General features: G+C 52.6%; 2 protein-coding genes across 2 annotated transcripts in view; one reads left to right on the top strand and one right to left on the bottom strand.

Annotated features, from left to right (window-relative positions):
- MGAT4B (alpha-1,3-mannosyl-glycoprotein 4-beta-N-acetylglucosaminyltransferase B) overlaps positions 1-18,055 on the top strand; it is a 75,515-nt gene extending 57,460 nt beyond the window's left edge. The window contains exons 6-15 of the mRNA XM_090064138.1: positions 1,715-1,828; positions 2,262-2,337; positions 3,202-3,316; positions 4,278-4,408; positions 7,177-7,284; positions 8,195-8,388; positions 8,816-8,894; positions 9,961-10,048; positions 15,970-16,082; positions 16,829-18,055. Of these exons, the coding sequence (XP_089920264.1) occupies positions 1,715-1,828; positions 2,262-2,337; positions 3,202-3,316; positions 4,278-4,408; positions 7,177-7,284; positions 8,195-8,388; positions 8,816-8,894; positions 9,961-10,048; positions 15,970-16,082; positions 16,829-16,852 (1,042 nt within the window). The 3' untranslated portion in view covers positions 16,853-18,055. The remainder of the gene's footprint in view (positions 1-1,714; positions 1,829-2,261; positions 2,338-3,201; positions 3,317-4,277; positions 4,409-7,176; positions 7,285-8,194; positions 8,389-8,815; positions 8,895-9,960; positions 10,049-15,969; positions 16,083-16,828) is intronic.
- Positions 10,057-15,963, bottom strand: LOC149856152 (uncharacterized). Its single transcript, XM_090064139.1, has 2 exons — positions 13,724-15,963; positions 10,057-11,522 (listed from the first exon to the last, which is right to left on the bottom strand). The coding sequence occupies exon 1, from the start codon at positions 14,803-14,805 to the stop codon at positions 13,834-13,836; it is 972 nt and encodes a 323-aa protein (XP_089920265.1). The 5' UTR covers positions 14,806-15,963; the 3' UTR covers positions 10,057-11,522; positions 13,724-13,833.
- Positions 18,056-18,107: the final 52 nt, after the last annotated feature.

Raw genomic sequence — 18,107 nt, forward strand, 5'->3', positions numbered from 1 at the left:
AAAAATGGAAAAGCATTGTGTTCCTAGGGCACTTGCAAAGGAGCTCAAATGGAGCCCTCCATCCTGTTGTACAAAAAACCCAGCAGATCCACCCTTCTGCTCTTGGCAGGAGACTACAGTGATCAGGAGATAATGGGCTGATTGTCTGATGTACCCTGATGAAATTTCCAGGCACAGCTGAAGAAAGTGCCCTTCCATAAAGGCCTTGAAACTTTAATCAACTTAGTGATTTGATTACTCCTTCCCCCTCCCTGCAAACTTGCTTAAATTATCTCCCTCTCAAATTCAGCTGGGCACTGGAGACATGACAGTTTCGGCTTGTATTGCTTAGTGAAAAGCAATTGCTGCTTCATCAACATGGTGGCATCTGTGGTGCGAAGCAGCATTTCAGCTCCTGCTGAGGAAAGGTGACTGGAAAGGGCCCCAGCCGGCGCCTGGGAATCTTATTTGATTTTAAAAAATGAGCTAAAAGTTATTTCTGGGAGTCCTTCTGCCAGGGATACCGTCTGCTGCTTTTTCCATCCTCTGTGTTGGGTGAACACTGTCGTGCACAGAACAGGAACTGACTGTGCAGGTTAAACCATGAGGCTGAGGGTAGCCAGCAAGTTGTTTACATGTGCCATGCATGGAAGAGACTTGTCTCCCTAATCTGTCTTGGTTTGCAGTAATATCTGGGTGCTGTCTGCAGTGGTAAAGGGTACAGTTTTTTCAGAGTACATGGTGGGGGGTGTCTTTTCAAATGGACTCTGACCAGCTCCAAACCATGTGGCTGGGAACCCACGCTTCTTCGGGAGGTTTGTTTGGACAGATGAGAAATTGGCCAGTGTTTGAAACCAGGAAGAATTCCTCTCAGAACAGCTATGACGGTTCTGATATCAGATCTGAATAAAGTGGCGTCTGCGAGGTGACATTTGCAGAATGGTGCTCTGTCAACGCCTCTGGTGTTGGCAGACCCTCAGCGTGACTTGCTCACCTGACTGGGGTCAGCTTAGTGTAGAGTGAGCAGCTTGTAATGCATCTCTGATGTGGCAGCTGGCCGGCCCCCACTCAACTGCATTACTGCTGCGTGGGGAACCCTGTTGGGCAGAGTGGAGGGCTCTGTAAGTGGCCTTCTTTAAACCATGTGCTGGGGCTTTGCTATGTCTCCTTTTAGGTGGTAAACTTTTGCAAAGCCTCCTGGTGCACTCAATGCAAGTTAAGATGTTCTTGCACAAAAATACCCCCCCTTCCCTCTGCCACAACAGGTCACCCCTCCAGCACCAGCACATGTCCACAAGAGAACAAAGCTTGGATTTCCTTGGGATGGCCAGCACCATTCTTCCTGCAGATATTCAGGATGTTCAGCGCACAGTGCTGGTGGTTGCTCTTTAAGCAGAGAATCTGTGTGAGGAACCCTACATCCTTGAGCAGTCTGCCATTGCCAATCAGCATGGGTGGAGATGATGCAGAAAGAGAAAGGCAGTGAAAGACATAGACTTCAACTTTTGTGGGGCTATTAGAAAACATGAGGGGGAGAATGGACTTCATACTTGGTGACAAATGCCCTGCTGGTATTTTTGGGTTAGAGCCAGGCCTGTGGGAGCATCAGCTACAATGAAGGTTTGGTTTAGGAGGTTTTAAATTGTCAGGATTTGTAGCTCAGTATGTGCCCAGTGACTCCAGTCTGTGAATCAGCATCATCAAGTCCTTGGTTACTTCTGTCTGTCTTCTGCAGGTTTCCCAAGGAAATACACTCTGGTCTCCTGGAAGTCATTTCCCCTTCACCACACTTCTACCCTGATTTCTCCCGCTTGCGGGAATCGTTTGGGGATCCTAAGGAAAGAGTCAGGTAATGCAGGGTGACCAGACAGACCTGAATAAAAAACACTGGCAGTCACAGTCTCCAGACGCACAAGATAAAAAATCCCTCTTGTGGATTTATGCCAGGCCCTTCAACTCACGTTACATGAGAACTAAAGACATGCGGCAGGGTGAACACTCATCGTCGGCTTTGTGCGGCTGGACTTGCCCTGCTGCGTTTCCCATGTCTGTGCTCCACATGTCAAACTGGGACAAAGCTTTTAACCCACATGATGTTTATTTGAGAGGCCTCTTACTTCCCAGTTATATCCTTCATAAGCAACAGGCTTCCTTCATCCCCTCGGCTCCTCTAGTAACAATGCATAGTGTTGCCTTCCCGCACTGAGCTTCTTCTGGCTGGGAGTGAGACAAAGGCATCCCCATACATAGTAGTGTGTTCATCCCCTTTGCCTTTGTTGCAGGTGGAGGACTAAACAGAACCTCGACTACTGCTTTCTAATGATGTATGCACAGTCCAAAGGCATCTACTATGTGCAGGTGGGTTTGGCTGGGAGTGAATGTGTGAATTCCCCGGGACACGTAGCCCTGAGTGGGGGAAAGCGAACGTGTGTTTGTGCAACACAACCCGAGCGGGCTCTGTGAAGGGGGAAGAGGGAGAGGCTGTTTGAGATACTGTTGGATTTGTTTCCGACCTGGATAGTCTTCCAGCGGGTCTGGCTTTTGGAAACACTGTCCTCCTCGCACCCAGCCCTCTCAGGTCTGATGTGGGAACTCTGCTGCACGTCTCCTGCAGTCAGCTGCTCTGTGTAAATACCGTGCCCCTAGATTAACCTATTGCAGGTTAATGGGCTGGCTCCCATGGTCACATGATACAGTTTCCCTTGGATACTTGGCGACTGGACGGATGACCCTGGAGGTCCGTTCCAGCCCACGTTCCTATGGAAACGAGGCACACAAGCTCTACAGTATGGGCAGTATGTTAGGGCCTCCCCCCAGGGCTGACTTGCTTCAGCATCTGTCTGCTTCTAGTGCCACAGTGCAGCCCAGCCTCACAGCGGAGTCTGCTCCAATGGGTGGCGAAGCAGCAGCCCCTCCTGCCGATGCGGGCACAATGCTGTGCATTCTGGGGCAGAACCTGCAGCTTCATGAGCGCAGTTTTTTCCATTGCGCTTCAGCCAACCCAGCGAAAGTGTTCAGTCCCAGCATGGGAGAGGTAGGGATTCAGTGTGTGGGAGCCTGCGTTCCCCGCGCCTCTGGGGCTGGAGGTGAAGAGCCTACATAGTGCATGGTCCCAAAAAACCTCTGCCATGGCCAAGGCCGTCATGTGTCCTGCGCTGCTGAGGATTTTGCAGCAGAGAGACTCTGTGCATGGGGCAGGCACTGAGTCTGCTTCTCTTGCAGCTGGAGGACGACATTGTGGCCAAACCAAACTATCTCAGCACGATGAAGAACTTTGCCCTGCAGCAGCCGTCTGAGGAGTGGATGATCCTGGAGTTCTCCCAGCTCGGGTTTATTGGTAACTGACTCTGCCCCTTCCCCCACATCCTGCTGGAGCCTAGTGCAGCCCCAGTAGCTCCGTGACTCCTTTGCCTGAGCGAGCTGCCCAATGCTCAGCTGAGATACTGTTGCTTGGCCTGTTCCAGTTCTTGCGTTGACCCTTTCAGTTGCCCAGGGAAGAAAGTACCATACGTGCTTTCAGTCCTGTGTCTTCTGGCACCAACCTGGTTACAGAGACGGGACGAAAGCCTGCGTGTCAGTCACCTTTCTGGTTGACACAGATCAGATAAAACAGAACATAGTGACAGTAGCCATCTCTCATTTCCCACTGACTTTGATGTGGTGATGTGTTAGGCTAACGAGGCCAGGCTTCTTATGAGATTCTGCTTCCACATGGAGGAGGGGGCAGGGGGATGGACATGCCTGCTTGCCAGCATCACTGCTTCCCCTGGCACCAAATTGCTGGTTTCAGCCTTGCTTGTAATAAAAATATATCCACCCACTGACCCAGCAGACAGGTTCTCTGCAGGATGTGGTGGGTGGTTCACGGCCAGGGGTAAGTTTGCATCTACTTGGAGCTGTTTAAGGAGCAGCCCTGCTTAGCTATGAAAGTGGCTCTGCCTGTTCTGCTGGTTAGACTCACTTAAAGGGGCCTCGAGTCCCTAAGAGCCCTTGAGCCAGGAAACTACCTCTCCTGGAGCTGTGCATGTTTTCACCTTTCTGCTGCTGCGGGAGGTGATTCATGCTTTGGACTGGTCACAAGGCATGGTACTCCCCCACTCCAGAGCTATATTGGCAGTGTCAGTGGTGCTGGTCCATAAACAGACATTGTGTGGGCCAGGCCCATGGCTACTCACATCCACCAGAGCTGTGAGGGGAAGAGAGCAGTTCCCTTCTCCTTGGACCTTATGCCTTCTTCTGTCTCAGTCATGTTGGTTTTATCTCATGTCTGCTTATTCTCCACCCTCATGTGTTTCCAGGGAAGATGTTCAAGTCACTGGACCTCAGCTTGATTGTGGAGTTCATTCTCATGTTCTACAAGGACAAGCCCATTGACTGGCTCCTGGACCACATTCTCTGGGTCAAAGTCTGCAACCCAGAGAAAGATGCAGTAAGTACACAGTCCCCAGAGAGCAGCTGGCAGTCTCTGCTCCTCTGGCAGGCACTCAGCTTCTGGCACTCGCTATGGAGAGGTCTTCCAGGAGAGCCAGTGACTGTGATGCCATTTGTGCTGAGCCTCTGTTAATACAGCAAAGTTGCAGGCCAGGTGAGGGAAATCCCTAGGGATCTTATATAGAAAGAAACGTCAAGGAATTCAGCTTGTTGCCATCCAGAGGAGCATGTTGCTTCTTGGGAATCCTTCTTGGTGGTTAGGAAGTGTCCACATCTCTCTGTGGCTTGTGGGAGAATTCTTGTTCATAGGGGACATATGTATCTGCTGCTAAGAGGAACTGACAGCAGCTCCTTGCTTGACTGGCGCCCCAGAGGGAAGCCCCACCATGTCTCCCAAGCCCACACTTTTAGCTTTCACTGCTGTGGGATGTGGGTTCCCTTTTCTAACACGGTTTATCTGAGGGCTGCCCTGACCACCCGTGCAGGCTAACCTGACAGCTCCTTGCCAATGACCTGAATATAAATCTGCCATGACCTGCTGATGCAGACAGTGTGTTGCAACCAGACCAGAGCAGCAGGGGTCTCATGGCAGCCCCCAGGTGCGGTGGGGAGTTCCTTACTGCTGCCTTGTGGCTGCTGAAATGTTTGTGGTTGGCTGTGCCCTATGCACGTGCCTGGCACTTTGCAGGTGCTGGTGGAAGTGGTGTCTACATCTGTGCAAAGTGAGACTTGCTATGAGGCAGGGGAGGGTATTGGAGAAGGGTGGCAGGAGCAAGTATGGGATATGTTTAAGACCAGAGCTTGGTGATCAGAGCCCTCCTGGGGAAGTGGACACATCTCTGCCTCGGAGCGGTGCTGTGCACTCTTCAAGTGCTTTGGCCCTGGCACACCCAGGCACACATGGCAGACCCCCTCCTGCCCTTTCCTCCCGAAATGGGCCAGGCAGGGGGTGGTTTTGTGCATCCATTGCTGCAGGGGGGAGGGAATGTGGCTGGAGTTTTTCCCCTGCGAAGGTGACCAGTGTCCTAAAGCTGTTTGCCACATGCAGCCAGCAAACGCCTGCCCTTCTGCCTGCCAGCTGCTTTCCCAGGGGATGCTGCCAATCTCTACATTGCTGCCTTATTATTAGAAGCATATCCCCTAGTTCTAGGAGGGTTTCTGGCTCTTTCTCCCCACTGTTTGCATGACTGACTTTGCACAGTGCCTGTTTAAACTGGGCTCCACTTCTAAATCCTTCAGTCCTGGCAGCTGCTGGGATTTGCCTGCTTGATTGGAGGCCTGTCTGATTCGTGCTGTCCCAGCTCTGGGGATCCACTGTGCTTCTGCATCTGAGACCTAATTCTAGCTTCACCTGGGTTCAAGCCATGTGCTCAGAGTGAAGCCCTGTGTTGCCAGTGGAGCTGCCTTCCCTGTGTTGCTCTCTTTAGACCCATCCCTAACGCAGCAAGCAAAGGGGCAGGGGACCCTGGTTTGATGCTGTGTTCCCCCTTGCTCTCATCTACAGCAGTGGGCCCTGCCATGGGCTTGGCAGCTTTGCCGGCAGTGTTCAGGGAGCTTCCCATTAGCACAGCCAGTTTTAATTTTCTAATGTGATGAGAGCTGGGATTAAGGGATTAGTTCCAGCGCAGCCTGCTGTGGGGACTGTGCCCGACATGTCTGTGGGCTAGGGGCACAGGTAGCCTGGGGGACTATGCCAGGAGAGTCTGGCTGCTGCGGTGGGGCTCCATGGAGCTCATTTCTGTTGTGAATCTGTGTGGTGTAGGGGCTGCGTGCGGAGAGGGGCCCTTGCTGCAGCAGGGTGCACCAACCTCCTGGAACAGTTGCACCAAAATCCTGCATCTTTATCCCTTTATCTTCCCTGGGATTTAACCCTGTGTCTGTGTCCTGTTCCCAGTCTCCCAGAGGAAATCTGATTTAAAGGAAGGTAAATGCTTGTCTGGCTAAAGAGATACCAATGCAGTGCCTGGGGTTAGATCCTGCCCAGCTGGTAGTTGCATCCTGTGTGTAAGAGGCTGTGTCTTCCTTCGGCATCTCCTCCTTCCAGTCCCTGGATAAGGTTTCCTCTCTGCTCCACCTTTGCACTGTTTATTTTTTGCCTGTTTTTTCCCTTTGTCCCTCCCTGACTCTCTCCCAACCCTAATAATGGTTGTTCACATTAGAGCTGAACTTCCCCCCATCCTGTGTCGTGATGAGCTTGAAATTGGGCCAGACCACAGTGCCAGAGCCAGAGCCATATGCAGATGGCCTTCATAACGAGCAGGCTAGACAGGCTCCTGCAGCAGATACCCCAACTCACCCAGGAGGCGGGGGATGGCAGGGTGAGAACAGTATCTTTATTGGGTTTGGGAGCCCAAACCAGCTGAGTGTTCTGTACTGCTGTTGGGAGAGATCCAGAGATGAGCTTACCTTGGCAAACCAAATAGAAAATCAAGTGGCCTCCCTGGGCATTAAAAACTGAGCAAACGGGGAAGTTTACTGATTGGGGAGGTGTCAAAATAGGCACTGGCACATTGGGTTGGGGGCACGGAAGGACTTGGCATGAAGAAGTACATGTGCCCACTGTTGCCCTTGGAAAACTGGCAGTAAAAGCTCACCTTGGTTCCAAATCAAAGCCGAAATAGAGGGGAAAGATTGCTGTCCTGAGGGCTGGATATCACGTGTCTCCCTCAACCCTCCTTTCTCATCTGTCCCGGTCCTTCCCTCTGCCTTGCCCCTTTGGACCGTGAGGGTACTGCCCAATTGCCTCACGGTGCTTTCTCCTTCCAGAAACATTGCGACAGGCAGAAAGCCAACTTGAGGATTCGCTTCAAGCCCTCGCTCTTCCAGCATGTGGGAACCCACTCCTCCTTGGCTGGGAAGATACAGAAACTAAAAGTGGGTACTTGACACCAGAGCATCACACTACTTTCTCAATATGTAAAAAAATCCCTCTGCTTGTTTGGTTGCTGGTGTGGTGCCAGTTCATGAGCAGGCTCCATTGTGTTTGCATTCCTTCACTCCTCGGGGTTTCATTCTTTCAGGGCATTTCCAGTAGTAAGGGTGACAGCTGTAGCCACTTTCTCCAGAGGCTGGAGGCACTTAGCATCCAACACGGAGCCTGGGGTGCCCTGGCAACTGCCTGGCCGCTCCTTGCTGGTCCCAGCTGCCATTGCATCTGATTTCTGGTGTTTGTGCTGGGCGGGTTATGACTTGCTGCTTTAGAGTGTGAATCAGGTGGTGGGTTTTTATATCATTTAAATATTGACAGAATCCAACCACAGATGCCAAAAAAAAGCCCCGTTCCTCACATGCGTTATGTAATGAGGATGCAGGGCGTGCACAGGGTGTTTGGTCATGGCTCTAACCCATGCCATATAGCTGGGTGACACTGTGGGGTTCTGTAACCAGGGACGAAGCTGTCCTTAGGCTGCATGGTCCTTGGGGCAGGGACCAGCTTTATGGTGTTTATGGAGTACCTTGCAGACTGGGTCCTTGGTCAGTGCCTGTAGTTTTGAGGTGCTCCTGCATGTGCAGAGGGGTTATTTACCTCAGATTGTGGTCCCCTGAAGCCCTGTGCTCCTGCGGATCCACTCCCTCAAGGAAGCAGAGTGCTGTCCCCAGCCCCCTGTGCCAACTAGGTTCCACCACATCTACTATCATGGTGGAAAACACAAAATACTTCTGCTTTAGCACTGAGACACTGGGGCCTTGCATCTGTTTCCCCCAAAGCCTGGAGCCCTGTGTCTCATTCATTGAAAACCAACCTGCAACTTTTTTTTCCCTGTTCTGCTGCATGTGCGTAAAGGACAAAGATTTTGGAAAGCAAGCCCTGCGGAAAGAGCATGTCAACCCTCCAGCAGAGGTGAGCACCAGTCTGAAAACCTACCAGCATTTCACCCTGGAGAAGGCCTACCTGCAAGAGGACTTCTTCTGGGCTTTCACCCCTGCTGCAGGAGACTTCATCCGATTCAGATTCTTCAAACCTCTCCGCATTGAAAGGCCAGTGTGCTCAGGGGTACTGGGCGGGGGGGTGCAAGGCCTGGCACCTTTTCTTTTTCTGTTCCTTTATCTGTTCCCCCTGCCTGTAGCACCCTGATTTTATCTTGGGGGTGTGGGCTGTTTCTTTCTGAGTCCAGTTTATATTCCTTCACGTGGAACTTGCTATCCTTTGACTCTCTAAGAGAGGATAACAACTCCTTTTACCTAGGGGAAGATAGTACATCCCTTAATTCACACCACTGTACACTCATAATTGACTGTTGCCATGCAGAGCTAGCTCAGTTTCCCAGTCTCAGCACCACATGGCTTTCCTAGGTGGTAAAGCTACCTACAGGGTCTTATAGTTGGTAGTTCATTCCTAGCAGGAGACACATGGCCCCCCTCTAAGTCCACACTCGCCTTCTAATGGCCCTGGTCTCTGTTACAGGTTCTTCTTCCGCAGTGGCAACATTGAGCACCCAGAAGACAAACTCTTCAATACAACTGTGGAGGTTTTGCCGTTCGATGTAAGTTGCAGAGGGGGGTTGTCAGGTTGGGGAGAAGAGCAGGTTTCAGGAGGGAGGACCATTGAAAGACAAGGACGATGTGTAGCGAAGCAGGTGGCCTACAGGATGTGACATTTTGTGGCTGTGCTAGTGTCTGTCGCACTTGCCATGTATATGATGAGTGCTGGAGGCCACCTGAGCGTGGGGTCCCACAGTGTGCAAGCACAGAGGCAGGGATAAGTCATTGCCCAAAGCACTTGGAGTCAAGCTAGGCACAAGGCAGACCCATTGCAGGAAGGTGTAGAACAAGTAGAGCAAACGTGGATGGTAACAAATGTCCTGTGAGTGCTGTGATTTGGGGTGGGGGCTAGATAGGAGGATATCAGTTTAATAGAAGAAAAGTGGGGGGGAAGAGGAAGGGCTCTGGAGTGAAGCTGCAGTGAGGAGATAGCAAGGACTGGGGTTGGAGTTTACAGGGCAAAGCTGCTGAGCCTTGGCTGAGTGGTTGGAGAATTTCTGCTTCTCTGGCTGGCTGCTCTGTGGCTTCCCCCCCCCCAGCAACGAGGTTGGAGAGAGCGGGGCAATACCCATGTTCTGGTGCTCCCACAGTTCCGGGTCTGGAGATGTCGGAGGGAGGGATGGACCCATTTCCCACTGGCCCTCAGTGCAGCAGTTCTTGTTACGGGATCTCACTGGGTCCAGAGCTGATGGTCTTGCCAGTCTTCTCCTGTTCTGGGACAGAATCTCACGAGAAGCACCCAGGAGTTCTGTGTGGTCTAATCCGAATGCTAGCTCGGACTGAGGCCTCAGCCTGATCCAAGCACTGCTGCTTTGGTCCTTCTCTACTTAACACACAAGTCCATGGCAGGAGAGAAACATCAGGTCTAATACCCACTGCATATATTTTAATAGATTTTGTGCTTGAAAGTGGAGACCTTCTGACAAGTTCACATATCCTGGTAGTATTTCCCTTTGAACGTTTAAATGCTGTTCGCTTTAAGGTCTTGGTTATTAAAGCTGCACTCGCAGCAAGCACCCAAAATTCTTGCCACTGGCTTTCTGCAGAGATTGTCTCTTCCCCATACAGAGTCTCCAGTCAGATAAGGAAGCCCTGCAGGAGGGAAGAGGTACAGCGTTCAAGTACCACAGGACATCAGATGGCTACATACAGATAGGTAAATTACTGGTTCAAGGCAAAAGATGGCCTGCTGTTTCCCGATAATGGTCTTTATTCGTTTGAAGATCAACATATGTGGTGCATTATTTCTGTTTTAAAAGAAAAAAAAACTTGCTTGGAATCGATTTGTCTGGAAATGAGATTGGAAGTTGGTCATTCAGAGTAGTTAGGCTTGTTTTTCTCTCCATGAGTCGGCACTTGAATGGGTTTTAATCACTAGCTTCCCTTGTGCCTGGCTGTTTTCCATAGAAGCAGAGAGCCAGGCAGGAGCTCGAGGTCAGCAAGTCCACGTCCCTGCTCTGAGGCTGGGCTTGTGCCCTTGGGCCGTTCTGACCAGTGTTCTTTCAACCTATCCTTAAAAACCCCTGGTGAAGAGGATTCCCCAAGCTCCACGGGCCAGCTGCCCCATGTGCTTAGCAACATCCCTAGTCTGTAAGTTGTTCTTAATAGCATACTTTCAACCTCCCTTACTGCAGTGCCAACCAGCTGCATCTCATCCTGCCCCGAGAACCATCGCCGTCCTTGCGGTAACGACCACTTGCACAGTGAAGTCTTCTTGTTTCTAGGCCAAGGAACCAGTTCTATCAGCTTTTCCTCCTAGGTCGTGGTTTCCCAAACCTCCTCCTCTCTCTCCTGCTCTCTGCAATCTCTCTCCAGTTTGCCTACAACTCTCCTAGTGCGATGTCCACAAGTGTACCCTGTGCTCTGGCTGTGGCCTCACTAGCGCCAAGTAGAACAGATTAATCATCTCCGACATCTTGCATACAACCCTCCATAGTTTCATAATTAGTAGGGTTGGAAGGGACCTGATCAGATCATCGAGTCCGGCCCCCTGCCATGGCAGGAAACAGTACTGGGGTCAAACGACCGCAGCAAGATGTTCACCCAGCCTCCTCTTAAAGCCCCCCAGGGTAGGAGCCTGCACCACTTCTCTTGGAAGTTGGTTCCAGACCCTAGCCGCCCTGACCGTGAAGTAGTGCCTTCGGATATCTAGCCTGAACCTACTTTCAGTCAACTTATGGCCAACTTATGGCCATTGTTCCCTTGTTACTCCCAGTAGGGCTCAGGGGAACAGGGACTCTCCTAAACCCCGCTGGTCTCCCTTGGCCAGTTTATACACTGCCACCAGGTCCCCCCTCAGCCTTCTCTTGTGGAAGCTGAACAGGTTCAGGTACCGTAGTCTCTCCCCGTAGGGCCTGCCCTGCTGCCTCCTCACCATGCGAGTGGCCTCCTCTGGACCCTCTCCATGCTGTCCACGTCCCTCCTGAAGTGTGGCGCCCAGAACTGGACGCAGTACTCCTGCTGTGGCCTGACCAGTGCCGCATAGAGGGGGAGCATCACCTCCTTGGACCTGCTCGAGATGCATCTGCGGATGCACGACAAGGTGCGGTTGGTTTTCCTGACTGCGTCCCCACACTGCCGGCCCATGTTCATCTTGGCATCAATGATGACTCCAAGATCCTTTTCCGCCTCTGTACTGACGAGAAGGGAGTTCCCCAGCCTGAACCGGTATGATGCCAGCTCTTCCTCCCCAGGTGCAGCACCTTGCACTTGTTGGCGTTGAATCCCATCCTATTCTCGTCCACCTACCCCTGTAACCTGTCAAGGTCCGATTGCAGCCTATTCGCCCCTTCTAGCGTGCCCACATCCCCCACATCTTAGTGTCATCAGCAAATTTGAACAGGTGCTTTTTACCCCCTCGTCCAAGTCACTGATGAAGATGTTGAACAGTGCGGGCCCGAGGACCGAGTCCTGGGGGACCCCACTGCCCACGTCCCTCCAGGTCGACAATGACCCGTTCACCACCGCTCTCTGGGTGCGGCCCTCCAGCCAGTTGGTGACTGACTGTGTGGGTGTCGACACCACAGCCCCCAGTTTCTTAATGAGAACGGGGTGAGAGACTGTGTCGAGGCCTTCCGAAAGTCCAGGAAGACGATGTCCACTGCTACCCCTGCCTCTAAGGATTTGGTGACCTGGTTGTAGAAGGCCCCAGGTTGGTCTGACAGGACCTGCCACTGATGAACCCGTGTTGGTTGCCCCTAAGCATAATCTCCCCTCGGCCCCTCGTGGACACACACCAGGATAACTCTCTCAAACAGCTTGCCCAGGATCGAGGTGAGACTGACTGGCCTGTAGTTCCCGGGTCCTCCTTCCTCCCCTTTTTGAAGATGGGAACCACACTGGCCCTCTTCCAGTCCTCTGGCCCCACACCAGAGCACCACGAGTGCTCGTACAGCTGTGCTAGGGGTCCCACAATGACCGCAGCTAATTCCCTCAGTACTCAAGGTGGAGATTGTCTGGACCCACTGATTTGAATACATCCCGTCCCTCCAGAAGTTCCCTGACTAGATCCTCCCTGACCCTTGGCCTGCGTGCGCCTCCCCTGGGGTCTAGTGGGGCTTGGTGTGGGGGTTGATCTGGTCCCTGCTCAGGAAAATGGAGGCAAAGAAGTGGTTAAATAGGTGAGCTTTGTCGTCTGGTGTGATGACCAAATTTCCTAGTGTGTCCTGCAGGGGCCCCACGTTACTCAGTACCTTCTTTTTGCCCCCTGTGGATTTAAAGGACTTCTTGTTGTCCTTGACCTGGGAAGCTGGTCCCAGTCCCATCTCTGCATTGGCCTCCCTGACCCCCCCCCCGCACCCCCGAGCAACTGCAGTACAGTCCTCCCTGGGGATGGTCCCTCCTTTCCATTGGGTGTGCGCCTCCCTTTTAGCTAGGAGACATTCCCGGATGCTTTTGGTGAGCCGTGGGGGTGGTGTGCCCTCCTGCTCCCTTTTGATCCTTGTTGGGATTACCTCCCTTTGGGCTTGGAGGATCGTCTCCTTAAGGAGCGACCACTCTTCTCGGACACCTGGCTCCCCTGCCCTCCGGGACCTCAGCGCTTCCCCGACTGTTCTCCTTAGCTCATTGAAGTCCGGGGCTGCTGCCTTGCTGCCGGCCTTTGCCACCTTGCGCTGGATGGCGACTCCCAGCAGGCGATGATCGCTGTCACCCAGGTGGTCGAGCACTCGCAGCCCCCTCACCAGGTCGTCACCCGTGGCCAGCACTAGGTCCAACAAGGCATCCCCCCGGTGGGGCTGTGCACCTCCTGGGTTAGATGGAGGTCCTGCACTCTGGCCAAGAACCGACGTGAGTGGTCAGACCTGGCTGTCTGCTCCTCCCAGCAGATGTCTGGAAAGTTCAGGTCTCCCATGATGACCACGTCCTTTGACTTCACTACCTCCGTGAGCTGACTTAAGACTTCCTAGTCTAGCTCTTCCCCTTGGTTGGGGGTCTGTAGTAGACCCCCACTGTTAAGTCTCTTTTCCCTCGACTGCCTTGTATCCTAACCCAAAGCACTTCCGTGTGCCCCTTCTCTGACTCTCTGCTACCTGGTGAGGATGTGTATTCCTCCTTAATGTAGAGTGCCACCCCCCCTCGCCTTTCCTCCCTGTCCTGTCCTGTCCCTCCTGTACAGCCTATAGCCCTTGATATTCACTGCCCAGTCATGCGTTCGGTCCCACCACCTTTCAGTGAGTCCCGCTATGTCCAAGTTGGTGTCAGCTAGCAGGAGGGTAAGTTCCTCTTGCTTGTTCCCCATGCTACGAGTGTTTGTGTAGAGGCATTTGAGGCCTCCTGTGGATGTGTGCCCTGACCCCCTACTTTCAGCATTGCCCTGGCCCCTGTTGCTTACCTGTGTATATGTGCCGCTTGTCGGTCTAGGCTGGGCTGTACTTGTGGGTGCTGCTTGGTATGGCAGTCCAAGGCTTCCTCTGCCCTTGTCTTCCCCTTCCTCCGACGAGCCTAGTTTAAAGCCCGCCAGAGGAGATCTGCCAACCTAGAAGAAAACACACGCTTACCTTTAGGGGAAAGGTGGAGCCCATCCCACCCGAGCATGTCTCTCATCGTGATGTGCAGGTCGTTGTTGAGGAAGCCCAAGCCCGCCTTGAGACACCGTTCCCAAAGCCACCAGTTGGTCTCTGTGATGCACGTCGCATGCCATCTTCCACATCCGCTCGCTGGTAGGACAGAAGAGAGAACCACCTGTACACCTGTCTCCTTCAGCACACCCCCCAGAGCGTGGTAGTCTGCCATCAGGCGATCAGGGCTTCTCCTGGCCACATCGTTAGTACCCACATGGATTAGGACCATGGGGTAGTAATCGGTGGGCTGGATCACGGCCTGGATCATCCCCGTCATGTCCTGAATCTGTGCTCTGGGTAGGCAGTAGACCTCGCGTGTCGAGGGGTCCTGGCGCCAGATGGGGCCCTCTGTACCTCTCAGGATGGAGTTGCCTATGACGATCACTCGATGCTTTTTCCTCTGGGACTGCTTAGCTCCTTCGGCCTGCTCAGGACATGGAGAGCGTGGAGTTGCCTCCTCTGTGGTTGCCTCCTCTCCTTCCTTCTCCTCCAGAGTTGCCAGGGCCTCATACCTGTTCTCCAGCCGGACTGGAGGAACTGGTACTGCTGCTGTGTTATGAGCAGCCCTGGTACTGGAGGTGACCGTCTGCCACTCTGCAGTGGAGGGCATCTCCTGGGGTGCTTCTTCCTTGGGTGTGTGGTCCTGCAGGGAAGGGAAATAGCCATCAATCTCTTCCTCCACCTCCCTGATTCCCCTCAGCCTGCTAACCTCCTCCTGGAGCTCCCTCACCCGCGCCTCCAGGGCCCTAAGGCTGACATTTGCCTCTTTGCAATATGAGCTTGTACTGCGAGCTGCTGTAACCTCCACTGTCTTATTGCTGCCTAACCCCGGATTTGTATCTGTGTATTCCATTCTTCCCTTCCTAACTGGTACTTCCCGCTGGTCCTCAGAGGATTTCAGTTTTTGGATTTCTGACCTTTTTCTATAAATTATTCAGAGTGTTTACATGTGCTAATGCACAACGATTACGTGCAATTCTTGGGGAGGGAGAGGGAAGTGAACGGGCCTAGAGGAGAGGAACGAAGTTGGTTTTCTGTGAAGGAAAACACTGTCACAGTCTGGTCTACAGAACTGCCAGCCAGCTTCCTCTCAGGAGCTGCAGCAGGAGCTATTAGCAGATCTTCAGGCTAGGATTGCTGATGCCACAAGGCTCGAGGGCTTCCTTGTTGGGCATTTCTGGAGGGAGCTGCGCAAGGCAGAAAAATGACACGAGACTTGAGCGGGGAATTCACTTCCGGTTCTGCCCTCAAAAGCTCAAGATGGGGGAACCTGTGTATGTTGGGCTGACTGGAGCTCAGACGCACCAAGCAGGGCAGTCGCAGCACTGAAGAAGTTCTCCAGCAGGACTCTGGCTTCACCATGCCTTAAGGAGGTCAAGAAGCTGTTTTGGTTTGTGTGGTACGTCCTGCTGGCGGCTCAGGGAAGCCAGTGCTGCAGATGAAGTCTTGCGCTGCCTTGGGACTCTTGTCCTTTCCAATCATATAAACCAGCTTGGGAGGATTCACTGGCTAAATATAGCCCGCCCCCTCCTCCTTTTCTGCTCAAGACCCTCAGTGTCTCAGAAGGCTTGAGAAAGACCTGCACTAAATGTTTCTCCTGTGCAGTGCTGCCATCTACCGACCATCTGGGCCCCACAAGTCAAGGCTTCATTCCCCAGGCGCCATGGTTGTGATGTGCACAGCTCATAAGGACATGCTTGCTTCAGAAGTGACTTGTATTTGACATCACAGTGCCCTAGATCTTGCATTGGAGCAAGCACACTCCAGTAGTCAGCTAGTTTGGTGGTAGGTGCCTAGGCAACTCTTCACTCTCGGGTCTCGTCTCCAACAGCAGGTACTGCCGAAAGGCTGCAGCTTGCATGACTGGCTGTGGGCTTGCTTTGGAGTAACAGCTAAGAGCCCCTGCTTTGCGTGGGGGGCTTTGTCAAGGCTGGCTGCTTCCTAATCTGTCTGCTGAGTTCAGCTCAGTGCTCAAGTGATTTCCCCCTCCTCAGAACTGTCTGCTTTCCTCTGCCAGGCGCCTTTTTGAAGGGTGTTGCAGAAGGAGAAGTGGACCCTTCCTTTGGGCCTCTTGAAGCCATCCGGCTCTCCATCCAGACCGACTCTCCAGTGTGGATCATCTTGAGTGAGGTAACCTGCTTTACGGGGGTGGACAGCCCCTCTCCTCCCCAGTCACACCCTGAAAGACAGCCATGTCCACAGAGGAGATCTCACATTAACGTGCTGAGTTTTGAGCTCTTCTTGTAAAGGAAAGCGCATGAGGGGAGGGAGGGCAGGGAAGGGTGGGCCTCCTACAGTACCTGGAACCGTGGCCTCAATCCTGATCCAAAAAGAATAATTCAGGAACTGTGCTGGGAGTGGATTGAAGCTTCCCTCCCCAATGCATTTTGCATATGTCTGTAAGGCAAAGATGATTCTGTGCGGCTTCAGTTGCAAAAAAAGGCTCCCTAGCTCATAGCTCCCAGATGCAGGTCTGTGCAGGTGCCTTCCTGGCAGTGCAGCTGTTGGTAAAAGCAGCACTTGGAATAGGTCTGGAGAAAAGGAGCTGCTCCCATGTCTGCATCCCAGGCCTGGGAACAAGTCCCCTGACAAACAGCCAAGGCAGGAGTGCGCAGACTCCTTAAAGGGATGTCTGCATGTTCAGGGCAGCTCTGCAAGGAGAAATTTATATTATTCCTTGTATCCTTTAGCACATCTGCACCACAGCTGTACTGGGGGGGAGGGCTGGGCTGTTCTAGGTCTCTCCTGGCAAGACCTGGTTCAGCCCTGGGAATGTTCTTCCTGGGAGTGTGGGGGGACTGCATGGAGGGGTGTTGCTGCAGAATGACATGGCCCAGCTGCCTTTTACTTAGTCTCCCTCTTTTCCCTCTCCCCAGATCTTTATTAAGAAGGCAGAATGAGATTCCCAGGCTGACGGGTGGCGGCACCAAGCAGTTTCAGATCCTCCCCCTCCCCCTTCCTCTTGCTCTCCGTCCCCGAGTCTGCAGTGTCTGGGCAACCCAGTTGTGAGCATGTGTGTGCATAGCACCACCCTCTGCTCCAAGGCTGGAAGAAGAAAAATCTGCAGTCAAGAGACAAGGACCCCAGCAAGCACCACACTAGACTGCAGGACAAAGACATGTTCCCACACGTGGGTGCTGGGCAGAATTAAACAAGGCCGCATTGTGCCAGCACTGGCACACGTCTGCAGCCACCTCTGCTAGGGCGCGGAGGCTGGGGCAGGACAGGGCAGCCCCTTCTCTGTGGCCGTCTGAAGAGCAAAGAAGAACTGCTTTCCAGTGCAAAGGTTTGGTTTTGTTCCCTTGGGTAAGGACCATGCTGTCACTAATCCTCTCGTGGGTGTTTGACTGAGTGTATCACTTGGGTCACGCTAACACGCAGTGCGGTTTAGCATTGTCCTGAAACTAAGGACCTAACATGCATGAAGGCCAAAGGCACCTTCCACCCAGGGGAGGGTGGTCTGTGGCTGGGCTGGAGGAGGTAGGGTAGGGTGGTCTGTGGCAGGAGGAGTATGAGGGAACCTCAATCTTGACATGAGCCCGTGGAGACTGAATTCCCATTACTGGCTGCCAGACAGGGTTGACTTGACACGTGGGAGGAACAGCCAAGAGTCTGCCTCCCTAGTCTTTCCCTCCCTCAAACCAGGGGCAGTTGCTGTGGGCCAAAGCTGAGGATTGCGTGAGTATGATGACTGAGCCCTCTCTTGGTCCAAGAGAGGGGATTAGCTGTATGGAAATGGCAGGGAAACAGAAAACCACACTGTGCCTGCCAGTGTTGTACATGGCCCCGTAGCTCATGTTGAAGTCTCCAGTGCCTTCATGCCATGAGATGAAGTGCAAAATCCATCTTTTTAAGAAATATTTCAGTATCCTGATTGATGTGAATTTTTGGAAAAAAGTAGCCCAGTTCTAAAATGGTAAGGATTAGTGTAATATTTTCAGAGCAACTTTCTGGAATACCAATGTTTCTTCAGCTATACACTGGAATGCATTATACTACTTCAATGTGCTGTATTTTTTATTATTGGATACATTTGATTTTTCAAGTACATCTATATATAAATATATAAAATGTGCACTGTAATAAAGTTTAATTTAAAACCCTTGGCCTTGCAGCTATACTCAGAGACTATTCAGACTGAAGCTGCAGTGAGCA

The sequence above is a fragment of the Crocodylus siamensis genome, chromosome 10 (genome assembly GCF_052110815.1).
Source record: "Crocodylus siamensis isolate JL-2025a chromosome 10, ASM5211081v1, whole genome shotgun sequence".
Classification (NCBI taxonomy): Eukaryota; Metazoa; Chordata; order Crocodylia; family Crocodylidae; genus Crocodylus; species Crocodylus siamensis.

Coding starts and splice junctions, on each gene's coding strand:
- LOC149856152 (XM_090064139.1), bottom strand. CDS start 14,805: ATGGAATACACAGATACAAATCCGGGGTTAGGCAGCAATAAGACAGTG.